The following is a 13,129-nucleotide window of genomic DNA, read 5'->3' on the forward strand; positions in this document are numbered from 1 at the left end:
ACGCAGGCTTCACTCTAGTTGGGGCGTGCAGGCTGCAGAGAGCATGGGCTCTGTAGTTTGACGCACGCAGGCTCTCTAGTTGAGCCACATGGGTAGCCTGAGGGCTTAGTTGCCCCATGGCATGTGGGATCTTAGTTCCCTGGCCAGGGATCAAACCCGCATTCCCTGCATTGGGAGGCGGATTCTTAACCACTGGACCACCAGGGAAGTCCCTGTACCCTTTTTTAGATTCCACATATAAGTGATATCATATGATATTTGTCTTTTGCTATCTGACTTATTTCACTCAGTATGACAATCTCTAGGTCCATCCAACAATATTGCTAATTTTAATTTAAGGATGCTATTAGTCCTTTCAGCATTTCCAGAGGATTGTGAGTGGAAAGGACAGCTTTCCTTTGTTTTTTTGAGGTTTTTTTTTTTTTTTTGCTGTTATTTGTTTGTTTGCTTTAATTGCCTGCAGTTTTTGAGTAAGAAGTAACGCTATAGAGAGTTCTTTTATAATGGCTACCATAAAGCTTGTGCCTCAATCACTTGATATAAAAGTTGGGATGCCCCAGGTGGAAGACACAAATCAGCAGCTTTTTAGTGACTGTAAAGGCTGTAGCTCTTTGGCAAAGAAATGCTACAACTCATCCTGAAAATTGATATACAATAACTAAAACATATTTAAATTCCATGGAGGGTGGAAGCTAGGTAAGTGTCTAAAGGTATCCAAGAGGCTCTTGAGGCTTTCGTTCATGGCCATGTCCCACCTTTACAATTTTTCCAGAATTGTGTTGTTGACACATAATAGGTGACCCTGTTAGGGCTCAGGGCAGGCCGGTGCGAAATAGGCCGAAGTGGCATATTGATTATTTTGAATTAAATTTACTTAAGAAACAGCCAGTGCAAAAAGGACGCTCTGATCCTCCCCCTTTGTCTCCCTGAAAGCAGTAAATAAATTTCCCATGTGAAAGGTACCCTCTCTGTACTAGGAGGTAGAAAGAGACACCTTTATCACCAGAGATTGGGAAATCAGGGCCAAGAAGGCTGTATAGACTAAACTTGTTATTTCTTTACTAATTTACTACCCCAGCCCCAAACTCTGTTTAGATTCTTCGCCAATTAAGCACCCAAGACTAAGTTTCTTTGCTCTGTCAATTCCTCAGCAATTTATTGTTTCTTTGTCTAAAAAGCATAAAAGCTACCTGCCTTGGACACTTCTTAGGTCCCACTTCCATGAGACCTCTGTATACACGAATTAAATTTGTTTTTTCCCCCTCCTGTTAAGGATGTCCCCATCCCTGACATCCCTAACAGTTGGCATAGTTAGCATGATGCTTCCTGGACCCCTCTTTCCCCCAAGGCCGCTGCAGCTGAGAGATTCTGGGACATCTGATAGGCTAGCAGAAGGTGAGCTTTCTTACCACATCAGCTTCCTGGATATCTGCTGGCAGGATTCAGTGGAAGGGAAAGTTGTGAGAGTCCCTTTTCTCTCTTTCTAAATTTAAATTAGAAGGAAAAAATGTTTTCAGAATTAGTTTCCTGGACTTAGTGACTCTGGTATTGCTCCTTTTCCTCTCAGAGATGGTCACTGTATTTCTTTGTCTTTGTCATTTGTCATAAGGAGGGAAACCCATGGGGCAGAACACAGGCGTAGACCCTATAAACCTGCTGTTCAAGCTGGCCTCACAGACTGGTGAGTTAATGGTTCTCACCAGAATGGCATCTGTTTGGGCAAACTTTGCTGTGGGTCCTCTATGTAAAGACTAGATGAGGTTTTTCCTTTTGTCTTGTTCTATATCCTGATAGCTTGGCTTTGTAACCAACGAGAATATTCACTTTGGTCTCCGCTATCCAGAGGGTGCACTTACCCAGGTGCAACTTGGTGGCCAGTCTAATAACCAGCTAGCTCTCAGGGGAATTTGTCAGAAGGAGTCTCAGTTCCTAAGGGGCCTTTGTCATCTCAATTTTTGTTGCTTTTTCAGTGTTCCAAAAATTCCATTCCAGTAGCACCTACCTGGTGTCACAGATTAGCGGGTCTGTAACTGGAGGCATCCCACGTTCTCCTGGGAAACTGGAGACACCATTTTCACTACACCATTCTTACCGCCTATAGCAATGAAGGCTTTTACTTTCTTAGACTAACGCTAGGTGTGAACTTTCTGGATCTTGTGAAGGCTGCATACTCTTTTTTGAGATGACTCATGTCTTTGGTAAGCCATGGAAAGACTTATTGGTTTGAGTCGCTATTTGAGATGAATATAAGATCTTACTCCCTGATGGCCAGATGATGGATGCTTTGAATTGGCTATATTTAAGAGAAAACATTTTTAGCAAACTCTTATTCTAAAACCAAATTTAAAAAGTAGATGAAGCAGGGCCTCCCTGGTGGCGCAAGTGGTTGAGAGTCCGCCTGCCGATGCAGGGGATACGGGTTCGTGCCCCGGTCTGGGAGGATCCCATATGCCGCGGAGCGGCTGGGCCCGTGAGCCATGGCCGCTGAGCCTGCGCGTCCGGAGCCTGCGCGTCCGGAGCCTGTGCTCCGCAACGGGGGAGGCCACAACAGTGAGAGGCCCGCATACCGCAAAAAAAAAAAAAAAAAAAAAAAAAAAGTAGATGAAGCAAACAAACAAAAAAAATGTATACAGGCACATCTTGAAGATATTATGGCTTTGGTTCCAGATTACTGCAATAAAGTGAACATCACAATAAACCCAGTCACATGATTTTTTTTTTTGTTTCCCAGTGCACGTAAGAGTTATGTTTACACTATACTGTAGTCTACTAAGTGTGTGAAGCATTATTTCTAAAAACATGTATATACATTAATAAAAATACTTTATTGCTAAAAGATGCTAACCATCATTTGAGCCTTTAGCAAGTCATAATCTTCTTGCTGGTGGAGGGTCTTGCCTTGATGTTGATAGCTGATTAGGGTGGTGGTTGCTGAAGGCTGGGATGGCTGTGGCAGTTTGTTAAAATAAGACAACAGTGAAGTTTGCTGCATCAGTTAACTCGTCCTTTTACGAACAATTTCTCTAGCATGCAGTGCTGTTTGATAGCACTTTACCCACAGTAGAACTTCTTTCAAAATTGGAGTCAATCCTCTCAAACTGCTACTTTCTCAACTAAGTTTATGTCATAGTCTAAATCCTTTGTTGTCATTTTAATAATCTTCACAGTACCCTCACCAGGAGTAGATTCCATCTCAAGAAACCACTTCCTTTGCTCACCCATCAGAAGTAACCCCTCATTTGTTAAAGTTTTCTCATGAGACTGCAACAATTAAGTTACATCTTCAGGCTCTGCTTCTAATTCTGGTTCTGCTCTCAGGTGGCCTCAGCCGGCAGCAGCTTGAAGCAAGATCTCAGTTCCCTCACCAGAGATGGAAGCCAGGCCACAGCAGTGAGAGCACTGAATCCTAACCATTAGACCATGAGGGTCAGTGGCTAGTGACAAGGCCCTGGCTTGCTGCTTTGTAGAAATGAATTTCAACAAAGAGACAGAAAGTAGTGAAACAAGTAAAGTGTTTATTAGAAGGGGAAAAATAAATTACTTGTGAATAGACACACAGGGGCGGGCTCAGAGAGAGAGTCGTGCCCTAGTGGTAGCTTGAATCACTTATATGGGGCATTTCTTCCGGGTTCCCTCTGGCCAATCATCTTGCTTTGCCTGGCTCTGAGTCTGTATTTGTTATAACTCAGAGTCTCCCCTGTGTGTGCATGCATCTCTTAGCCAAGGTGGATTCCAGCGAAGAGGACTGTGGGAAGGTTGACACCGCCTATTATGGGGTGGTGTCCTTTTCCTTTTTGGCCCCTGAGGAGCCTGTCTGCACATGTGTAGTTGGGAAGGTCTCCTTGACCTCGAGAATGAGAAATATGTGGTCTCTTTATCTCTTATCTGGGCAGGACTCAGCTTCTCCTTGTTCCTGCCATTATCTTTATCTTGGAGTATCTGTCTACAGGGGACATATTTCAGCTGCTTAGCCTGGGCCCCATCTATCTCCTGACTCAGTTCTTTTGCTATTTCCACCACATCTGCAGTGACTTCCTCCACTGAAGTCTTGATTCCCTTAAAGTCATCCATGAAGATTGAAATCAACTTCCAAACTCCTATTAATTTGATATTTTGACCTCTTTCCATGAATCATAAATGTTCTTAATGGTGGCTCATTTCCAGAAGGTTTTCAATTTTCTTTGCCCAGATCCATCAGAGGGATCACTATCTATGGCAGTTATAGCCTTACAAAATGTATTTCTTGAATAATGAGACTTGAAATTAAAAATTACTCCTTGATCCATAGGCTGCAGAATGGATGTTGTGTTAGCAGGCATGAAAACAACATGAGTCCCATTGTACATCTCCATCAGAGCTCTTGGGTGACCAGGTACATTTCAAAGACCAGTAATATTTTGAAAGGAATCTTCTTTTCTGAGAAGTTGATCTCAACAGTGGACTTAAAATATTTAGTAAACCATGTTGTAAGCCGATGTGTTTACAACAGGGTTTGTTGCTCCATTTATAGAGCACAGGCAGAGTAGATTTAGCATAATTCTTAAGGGCCCTAGGATTTTCAGAATGGGAATGAGCACTGGCTTCAACTTAAAGTCACCAGCTGCATTAACCTCTTAACAAGAGTCAGCCTGTCCTTTGAAGCTTTGATGCCAGGTATTGACTTCTCCTCTCTAGCTAAGAAAGTCACCAAGCAGCTGTCTTGAGAGCATCAGGGATTATTTAAGTGAAGAGTACCAGAATTTTTTCATTCTTCTTTTTCAAAAATAAGGGGCTAAATTTTTTTTTTTTTTTTTTTTTTTTTTTTTTTGCGGTACACAGGCCTCTCACTGTTGTGGCCTCTCCCGTTGCGGAGCACAGGCTCCAGATGCGCAGGCTCAGTGGCCATGGCTCACAGGCCCAGCCACTCCGCTGGCATGTGGGATCTTCCCGGACCGGGGCATAAACCCGTTTCCCCTGCATCGGCAGGTGGACTCTCAAGCACTGCACCACCAGGGAAGCCTCCAGGGGCTAAATTTTGATATTTTATAAGGACCTTGTTGAATCCTTCCAGAGATTTATTCTTTGAGGGTTTAGATAAAATCATAATCTTGGTTAAAGCAGCTTTTTTGGCATAATGATCTGCTAGAGCAATCCTTTACCTTCCATATCATCTCTTTTAATGTGGGCCTCAATCTTTAGAATAACCACTCTCTAAGAAGTAGGAATGCATCTAAAATTTCCTTAACTTGTTGTCCATTTTGATGCTTGTTTCTAAAGCATCCCCAAATCATATACTACTCCAAAAGCATACCTGCTGTCTGTATGTTTACTCGCTGGTCACTGGCTAGTTGACAAGCTCTATTTTGAAGAGTTTAGGTTAGTGATAGTATATCCTGCTTGATAACCTCCAGTTTCAGTTTTGAGGTATGATTCATCAACAAATAAAATTAGGTCAGGGTTCTCAATAGGAGTCTATAATAAATCTGAGTGAGATACAGAAAGTTCCCTACCAACGTAAGATGATCATGAGGCTCCCCCTCTTCTGGTAGCAGGAGGAGAATGGTAGGATTCAGGGTGCTTCCGTGGTGAACAGTATGTGAGATGGAGAGAGTAATAGAATCTTACAAGGAGTTAGTGGACTGGCTGGAAAGTGTTGTGTGTTCTCAGTCAGTAGTAATGTCTTACTGCATGAGGAACCATGAATCAAACAGGGCGCGTAGAGCTAGTTTAGCAGGAGCATCAACTTTTGCAATTGTAGCTCTTGCCCTAAGGCAAGAAGGCCAAGGGTAAGGCTATAGCAAGGATGGGTTTTTGATTGTTTCCATGAAGTTGAATTAAAACCCCAAGGTTGGGAATTCCCTGACAGTTCAGTGGTTAGGACTTGATGCTTTCACTGTGGTGGGGGGAGCGGGGGGGCGGGGGGGCCCAGGTGTGAGCTTGGGGAACTGGGATCCCCCAAGCCACACGGCACGGCCCAAAGAAACAAACAAACAAACAAAAACAACCCCAAGGGTTTGTCCAGATTGCCATGCACAAACAGGCAAAAATGACTTCTTATAGTTTGGGATGCTCTGGGGTAGGCTATTGAAGAAACTTATTTGGGTTACAGAAAACTTATTCATATTTGAACTGTGACTCTGAAATCTTCTTGTTGGACCAACTCCCTGGAATTCTTCTGGCACTGGAAAGGTGCCAAATGAATGACTGGTTTCGTGCAGCCATGCCCGACACCTTGGTGGGACTCACCTGATGAATACAAACTATCCTATCAGGTACCTTTAGGGCAGGCCCTGTAACTTATTTCTGTATTCCCACTGTTGAATGAATAAATGAACAAATTCTAAATTTGTTACTGTGGGTACCTCTGAGATCTGCAGAGTTAATATGAAGGTTGTTTTAAACTGAAGATATTTGAAACCCAGCAGATGCAGAAAGAAGCTTTTTTGGAGCTTCCCTCATCTGAATAAAGGCAGAGTTTTCTGAGAGTAAAGCTGCTATAAATCCCCTTAGGGGAGTTTTGCAGCCAGGATGAAGACACACTACTCACACTTGCAAAGACAAACATTATCACAAATTATTTTACGTCCCATTTATTCCCCCCAAAGCTCATTTATCTTTCCTTTAAAAAAACCCATTTATTTCCTTAAGAGTCCCTATTTGCTCCCCTCCCCCCCATTAAGTTGATGTATAAACCTTTATCCCTAGCTGTTCAGGGAACTACTTCTTTTGTGCTCCTCCATATGCAGATGAATAAACCTGGTCAATTCTTCTGTTAATCTGTCTTTTGTCAGTTAATTCACAGGCCTCCAGAGCAGAACATAAATGGGTAGAGGAAAAGTTTTCCTTCCAACACCACTCAAGATGGTATGAGTATGATACAAAGACTAAGAAGCAGGCTTCCCTGGTGGCACAGTGGTTGAGAGTCCGCCTGCCGATGCAGGGGACACGGGTTCGTGCACCGGTCTGGGAGGATCCCACATGCCGCCGAGCGGCTGGGTCCGGGAGCCAGGGCCGCTGAGCCTGCGCGTCCGGAGCCTGTGCTCCGCAACGGGAGAGGCCACAACAGTGAGAGGCCCGCGTACCGCAAAAAAAAAAAAAAGACTAAGAAACAAAGAAAACCTGGGTGGTAGATAAACTACAAAAACATGAGACTAAAAGCTCATGCCTCACCACGTCCTCCTTGACCCCACTTCCACTTCCCAATTTATACACACTAGAAAATAATGCTGATTTTACCAAAAATTTCTTGGACTTCATGTGGCGAAACAATTTAAAAATTTCCCCTTAAAGAATTCTGTTCTTCCCGTCAAGTTCCCCTTCCTCTCTCTTCCCCCCTCCCTTTCACTCCCCAGGGCTTTGAAACTGCCTGCTATTTTCAGCTCTGGATTTTAGCAAAACAGAAGTTTTGCCAGGCAGTTACTTGGCTCCGCCTCCTGTGGAAAGCAAATCCGAGATCACCCAGTATTGTTTAAACAGACTCCTTGTGGGAGGTCTTAACCCCCCCACCCCCACGTGAACCATAATTGGCTTTCTACGCACTGTTCTAAACCCTCTCCATCTTACCTTATTTTGTCTGAATGGCAAATCTAAAAGGAACATGTTATTATCATCCCCATTTTAGAGATGAGGAAACTTGCCCAGGGCTTAAGGTGCTAAACCAGAATTTGGACTAAGATGGTGTAAACTTAGAGCATGGAGAGATATTTTGATAATTCTCACTCCAAAGGGATTAAAATTGTCCTCCATTTTATCTGGCGGAATCAATTTGCTGTACACCTAAAACTAACACGATACTGCAAATCAAGTATACTTTAAAAATAAATAAAGGGCTTCCCTGGTGGCGCAGTGTTTGAGAGTCCGCCTGCTGATGCAGGGGACACGGGTTCGTGCCCCGGTCCGGGAAGATCCCACATGCCGCGGAGCATCTGGGCCCGTGAGCCATGGCCGATGGGCCTGCTCGTCCGCAGCCTGTGCTCTGCAACGAGAGAGGCGGCGGCAGTGAGAGGCCCGCGTACCGCAAAAAAAAAAAAAAAAAAAAAAAAAATTAGAATTAAATAAATAAAAATAAAATTGTCTTCCAGCAAATGCACGTCTCTTTCTAGACTGAAATTTTACTGCGAAGAAATATGATGTTCTCTATCTCTTCTCTAAAGGGGATTTTGCAGTTTGGCTCATCCCTAATTCCTCGCCTCCACTCTGGCCTATGGGATGAGAGGTCACTATAGATAGGAATGGCCACACACCCTCCTTCAATAGCCCAGGAGTGTTGAAGTGGCCACAACTGGGTGAGGTGACGCCAAACGAAGCTGCTCTCTACTCCTCCGTGTTCAGGTACTCTCCCCCTTCTTCTCCAGATCCGGGAAGCCTTCCAGCTGGGGGCAGCTGGCCACTTCTCCCTGCTCCCCCAGCAGAGGAGCTGGTGGGAGATGTGGAATTCTGGCCGAAGCAACTCCAGGACTCCCAGGGCAAGAGAGGACCTCCCTTTCCCTCCCCTTCCCGTGATCCCATGTTATGTGCATTTTGCTAACCTCCAAGGGCTATTTGGTGAAAATGGCTTGCAAGGAGATAACAAGGACTTGGCTGAGGTTCGAGCATCAGTGCTCTAGTGGCTTTCTCTGCTTCTTATAGAAAGAAAGGTTCTTATAGGCAAAGGCTCACACTCCCCAGCAGCCCTCCCCAGGCCAAAAAGGGTGGCCTGGGCAATTCCCCACCCCTTCCTCACATGACCTTGTTTTCCTGTGGACCGAGACCAAGATGCTCCTCCCACCCGTCTCTTCCTGGAAGCCAAGCCTCCTTTTAATCTGTATAAAGTCCATACCCCTGGGATAGAGTGATTGCAGAAACTGCCTTTTCTCTCTCAGAGACCAAGCTAGAGACCCAGGTAAGCAGCCCAAGAGGCACACAGGAGCTGTTTCTGCCTGAGGGTTGGAGAGGGGGGAGCCAGGGTGGGTGAGGCTAGCCTGAGAATCGGGCCAGGCAGATGTGGGCAGGGGGCAGAGCTGGGGTCAGGAATGGAGCACGTAGGCTGCAGAGAGCCCATGGGGCTGGAGAAGGAGCAGCCCCCAGGTTGGGGAGGAGAGCATCTCTCTTTGGAACACAATGGCATCCCTTTAGAGTGCCAGTGTAAAACACTGGGGCTGAGTTTCCCTTGTGTTGTAGGACAACAGGGCTCTCTGTCCACCGTGATCCTGGATGAATACTCGGTGGTTATCTCAGGGATACCATTTGGCTTATTCAAAATTTAGATCATTTATTTAATGGTTTATTCAAAAGCATCTTCTAATGAGCCGTGTGAGCGCTGGGTACGGAGGTGTTTTATGTTTCAAAGGTATTTTGTATCAAAAATATTTCTGTATTCAAAGACAGGGCTGCTAGGATTTTAGGTCATTTCTGGGGTCACCACCCAGAGGGGAGGACGGCCTCTCTGTAGGGAGTGGGAATAAAATGTTTGTGGAGAAGAGTATATGTGATTGTCTCGTTACTTGGAAAAGCTCGCAGGAAGAGGGACACCTTTCTGGTTGACCTGGAGACTGTAAGCCAGGGAGGCTACAGGTGGGAGCTGGGGTTCTCTTTCTAAGGCAGTGTTATTCCTCCTCTCCCCCTTTTCCCGGGCAGGCTCCTCCAGGGCAGTGAGACCACCATGGCTCGGAAGTCCCCGGTCCTGCTGCCATGGCTGGCCCTGGTGCTGCTGGTGCTGGGGTTGGTCCAGCCTTCCCTGGGCAAGGAATCACCGGCCATGAAGTTCCAGCGGCAGCACATGGACTCCGGCAGCTCCCCAAGCAACAACTCCAACTACTGCAACCAAATGATGATGCGCCGAAAAATGACCCAGGGACGGTGCAAGCCGGTGAACACCTTTGTGCACGAGTCCCTGGAAGATGTCAAAGCCGTCTGCTCCCAGAAAAATATCCCCTGCAAGAATGGGCGGCCCAACTGCTATGAGAGCAACTCCACCATGCACATCACAGACTGCCGCCAGACAGGCAGCTCCAAGTACCCCAACTGTGCCTACAAGACCAGCCAGAAGGAGAAACGCATCATCGTGGCCTGTGAGGGGGACCCGTACGTGCCAGTCCACTTTGACGGTTCTGTGTAGGTCTCTACCTGAAGCCAGAGATGCCCCACCTTATCGCCTCTCCCCCTCTTGCTTCCTTGCCCTGCAGGCAAGAACTCAAGTTAGTTAGGGCTCTTATCTACCCACCTCCTCCATGTGCTCGTGTGTGCGCACACACACAGACACACACACACACACACATAAACACATGCTTCCCTGGCTTGAGGGCAATAACTCAAGCTAATTAGGGCTCTTATCCAACATACACACACACACACACACACACACACACACATGCTTCCCTGGCTTGAGGGCAATAACTCAAGTTAATTAGGGCTCTTATCCAACACACACACACACACACACACACACACACACACACGTGTGCTCCCCTGGCCTGAGGCTGGCCTCTGCGTGGCTTGTGGGGTGAAGAGTGGGTTGTGAGATGGGGCCTATGTTGACCACTTCACTGCTTCTTTCAATAAAACACAGTTGCAACCACTTGAATTCCTGATGCTGTCCCCATCCAGGTGCTGTTTGTGTGCTCGCTCTCCTGACAGGGGTGAGACCCGTGAGTCTGGTTAGCTTTGGTGAGTGGCGAATGGAATCCTTAGATGTCACCTCTTTTGACTTTTGATGTTCACTGACCTGAGATAATTCCTCTCTTTGTAGGTTCCTTGATGACCAATATAGTTTTAAAGTGTGGGCTATTTTAGATAAAAAGGAGCTACGGTCTGGGACAGTGTCATGCTGGGCGAGGTGACCGAGGGCGACGAAGCTCAGGTACAAAAATCTCTGGCATAGAAGGAAGGACAGCGTGATCCTGGGAAGACCCTGCTCGGCCTCAGGTGGGGAGGAGAAGTGTATGAAATTATGACCCTACATTTCCATTTTCCTTTTTTTGAGGGAGCTATTGCTAAATCAGAAAGCTGGTCCTCTCTTCCTTACAGAGTTGGAACCCTCCATTCAGGAGCTAGGAAGGACATCAGCAATCATCAAGTGGGGGGAGGATAAGTAGATTTCAGCTTGTGGACCAACTCTAATTGGAAGTGCCTGCCTAGAATGCTGTAGAAAAATATCTAAACAGTGAAGTGATGGAACAGTGGCCTCTACCGAAGGCCCGAGAGAGGTGAGGGTGTGTGTGCCACCCACTGGCCATCCCGGACCTAATGTAACCCCCGCCTTTTACAGAGGGGCAACCTGAATCTCAGAAAGGTTAAGTGACCTGCTTACGGCAGCTGCTAGTTAGTGTCCGACTGAGACTAGACCTTGGGTCTCCTGGCTTCCCTGTCGTTGCTCTCTCTGCTATTGGAGTCTCCTCAAGAAGGCAATTCCCCAGTCTCCCTCCTTCACTGAGTGCTGTGGAGTCACGGCTTTCTCTACCTGAGCTTGCTGGGGGCTCTCACAGGTTCCCAGGGCACTTGGCCTATGAGTCTGCTCACTTCTTGGCAACCCTCTCTTACATCCATTGAAAAGCCTAAACATGGCTTCTGTCATCACTTAATCATTTCATATGACCCCCTGTTTACACCTGCATCAAGCTCTAGACAAGGTCATAGAACTAGAGAAAGGTCCTACTGCCAACCAGTTTGACCAGTTCTGTCATTGTCTTTGCGTACTACATTTATAAATGTTGGAAGTGATTTTGTGTTTTTTAGGTAAAGTGAATGCTTAGCTCTGGGGCCTCTGTAAGAGGAAGAAGGCCTGTGGGTCAGAGGGGTGGCCAGCTATTTTGGTGGTGGTGGGGATCTCACTCCTTACAAACAGTGAGGATGGAGGAGGGGAAAAAAGGGAAACTTTAAGTTTCTAGTTCTGTTTTCTTTAGATAGCATTTTTCTTAAGTTCATCTCACTCTTGTTTCCAAACCCAAAGCTCCTCATTTTCCCTCCTGCTAGTGCTAAGAGAACACTTTAGTACATCTCTTTGGAACACTCACTTGGAGCTTTGCTGCATCTATTCTGCACAATCACCAGCTCTGGCTACTGGTTCCATGCACCTTCCTGGCCATGGGACCACTGTGAGTCTCCACCCAGGGAATAAAGTGATAGGTGCTAGCGGATGGTCCGGGTGCAGACCTGCACAGCCAGGGAAACGGGGGTGAGGTGGGGCGGAAAGTGCTCTGAATAGGAGGACTCTGGGAGGGGGCAGATCAAGTCTTGTCCTAGAGCCACCAGGCAGAGTCAAGGAGAGAAACACCAGTGGTCGGGAGACAAATCAGAGGTCTCTGTTCTGTGGGGCGACTATTGCTATCCCCAAAATAAAGGAGTATTAACCTCTTCTAGGAGACTGACCCAGGCAGATTAATCTTAAAATTGAGGTGCTAACATGTGAAGATGGGTACCTGCTTAAAGACAGAAATGACCATATCCAGTGATTCTTCTAAGAAGGATAATGTTAATTTTCAGAAGAGTCTTCAAACCAAACAAGCTTCAGGAATTCTGCATTCTCAGTGGACAGGTAAATGCATCCCAGCGTCCACCTTACTCCTGCAATTTTACCTGTACCGACAAGACCATAGTGTCTTCTGCCGCTTCTGACATGTTGATTTTCCCCTGTCTCTCTGGTAAATTCCCCTTCAATTCCAGCAGCCAATAGTCTTCCAGCCTGAAACAGATCGGTCACCCATACCTTCAATGAACAGAGTAAAGGGCCATCACGTCAGGTTCTTTCTTTCCAAGTGCTGCCTCATCAGTCTTTGCACTTTGCGCTTTCTGTCTAACTGGAAAGTGAAAGGCTGCTCCCAACCGCCACTCTTGCCTCCTGAGACTGATTCAGCCCTCACAGAGCAAGTGGGAGCACTAAAGGGCTTTGAATCTACCTGCCCGTGGCAGAAGGCGCCTCAATATTGGTTTGGGAAGTTGATCACGAATGTGGGGCAGTCCTCCATGTGCATGATTCATGATGCATGATGGAGGTCCTGCATAGAAGTTTCAGAATGAAAGTGTACCTCCTGAAGACTAAACCGTGGCATACCTGGAAGCATCTCAAAACTGTCTCCCAGGAGCCACTTTCTAGGGGACTAATCTCAAACACCTCTGCAAATCATTCAGTAAATTCCCATGTATTTTATAGGTTTCTCTGTGGCTTGCAGCAAGT

General features: G+C 46.2%; 1 protein-coding gene across 1 annotated transcript; it reads left to right on the top strand.

Annotated features, from left to right (window-relative positions):
- The first annotated feature begins 8,786 nt into the window (after window positions 1-8,786).
- Window positions 8,787-10,422, top strand: LOC132489342 (ribonuclease pancreatic). The gene is made up of 2 exons (XM_060098253.1): window positions 8,787-8,860; window positions 9,595-10,422. The coding sequence occupies exon 2, from the start codon at window positions 9,620-9,622 to the stop codon at window positions 10,073-10,075; it is 456 nt and encodes a 151-aa protein (XP_059954236.1). The 5' UTR covers window positions 8,787-8,860; window positions 9,595-9,619; the 3' UTR covers window positions 10,076-10,422.
- Window positions 10,423-13,129: the final 2,707 nt, after the last annotated feature.

The sequence above is a fragment of the Mesoplodon densirostris genome, chromosome 4, assembly GCF_025265405.1.
Source record: "Mesoplodon densirostris isolate mMesDen1 chromosome 4, mMesDen1 primary haplotype, whole genome shotgun sequence".
Taxonomy (NCBI): domain Eukaryota; kingdom Metazoa; phylum Chordata; class Mammalia; order Artiodactyla; family Ziphiidae; genus Mesoplodon; species Mesoplodon densirostris.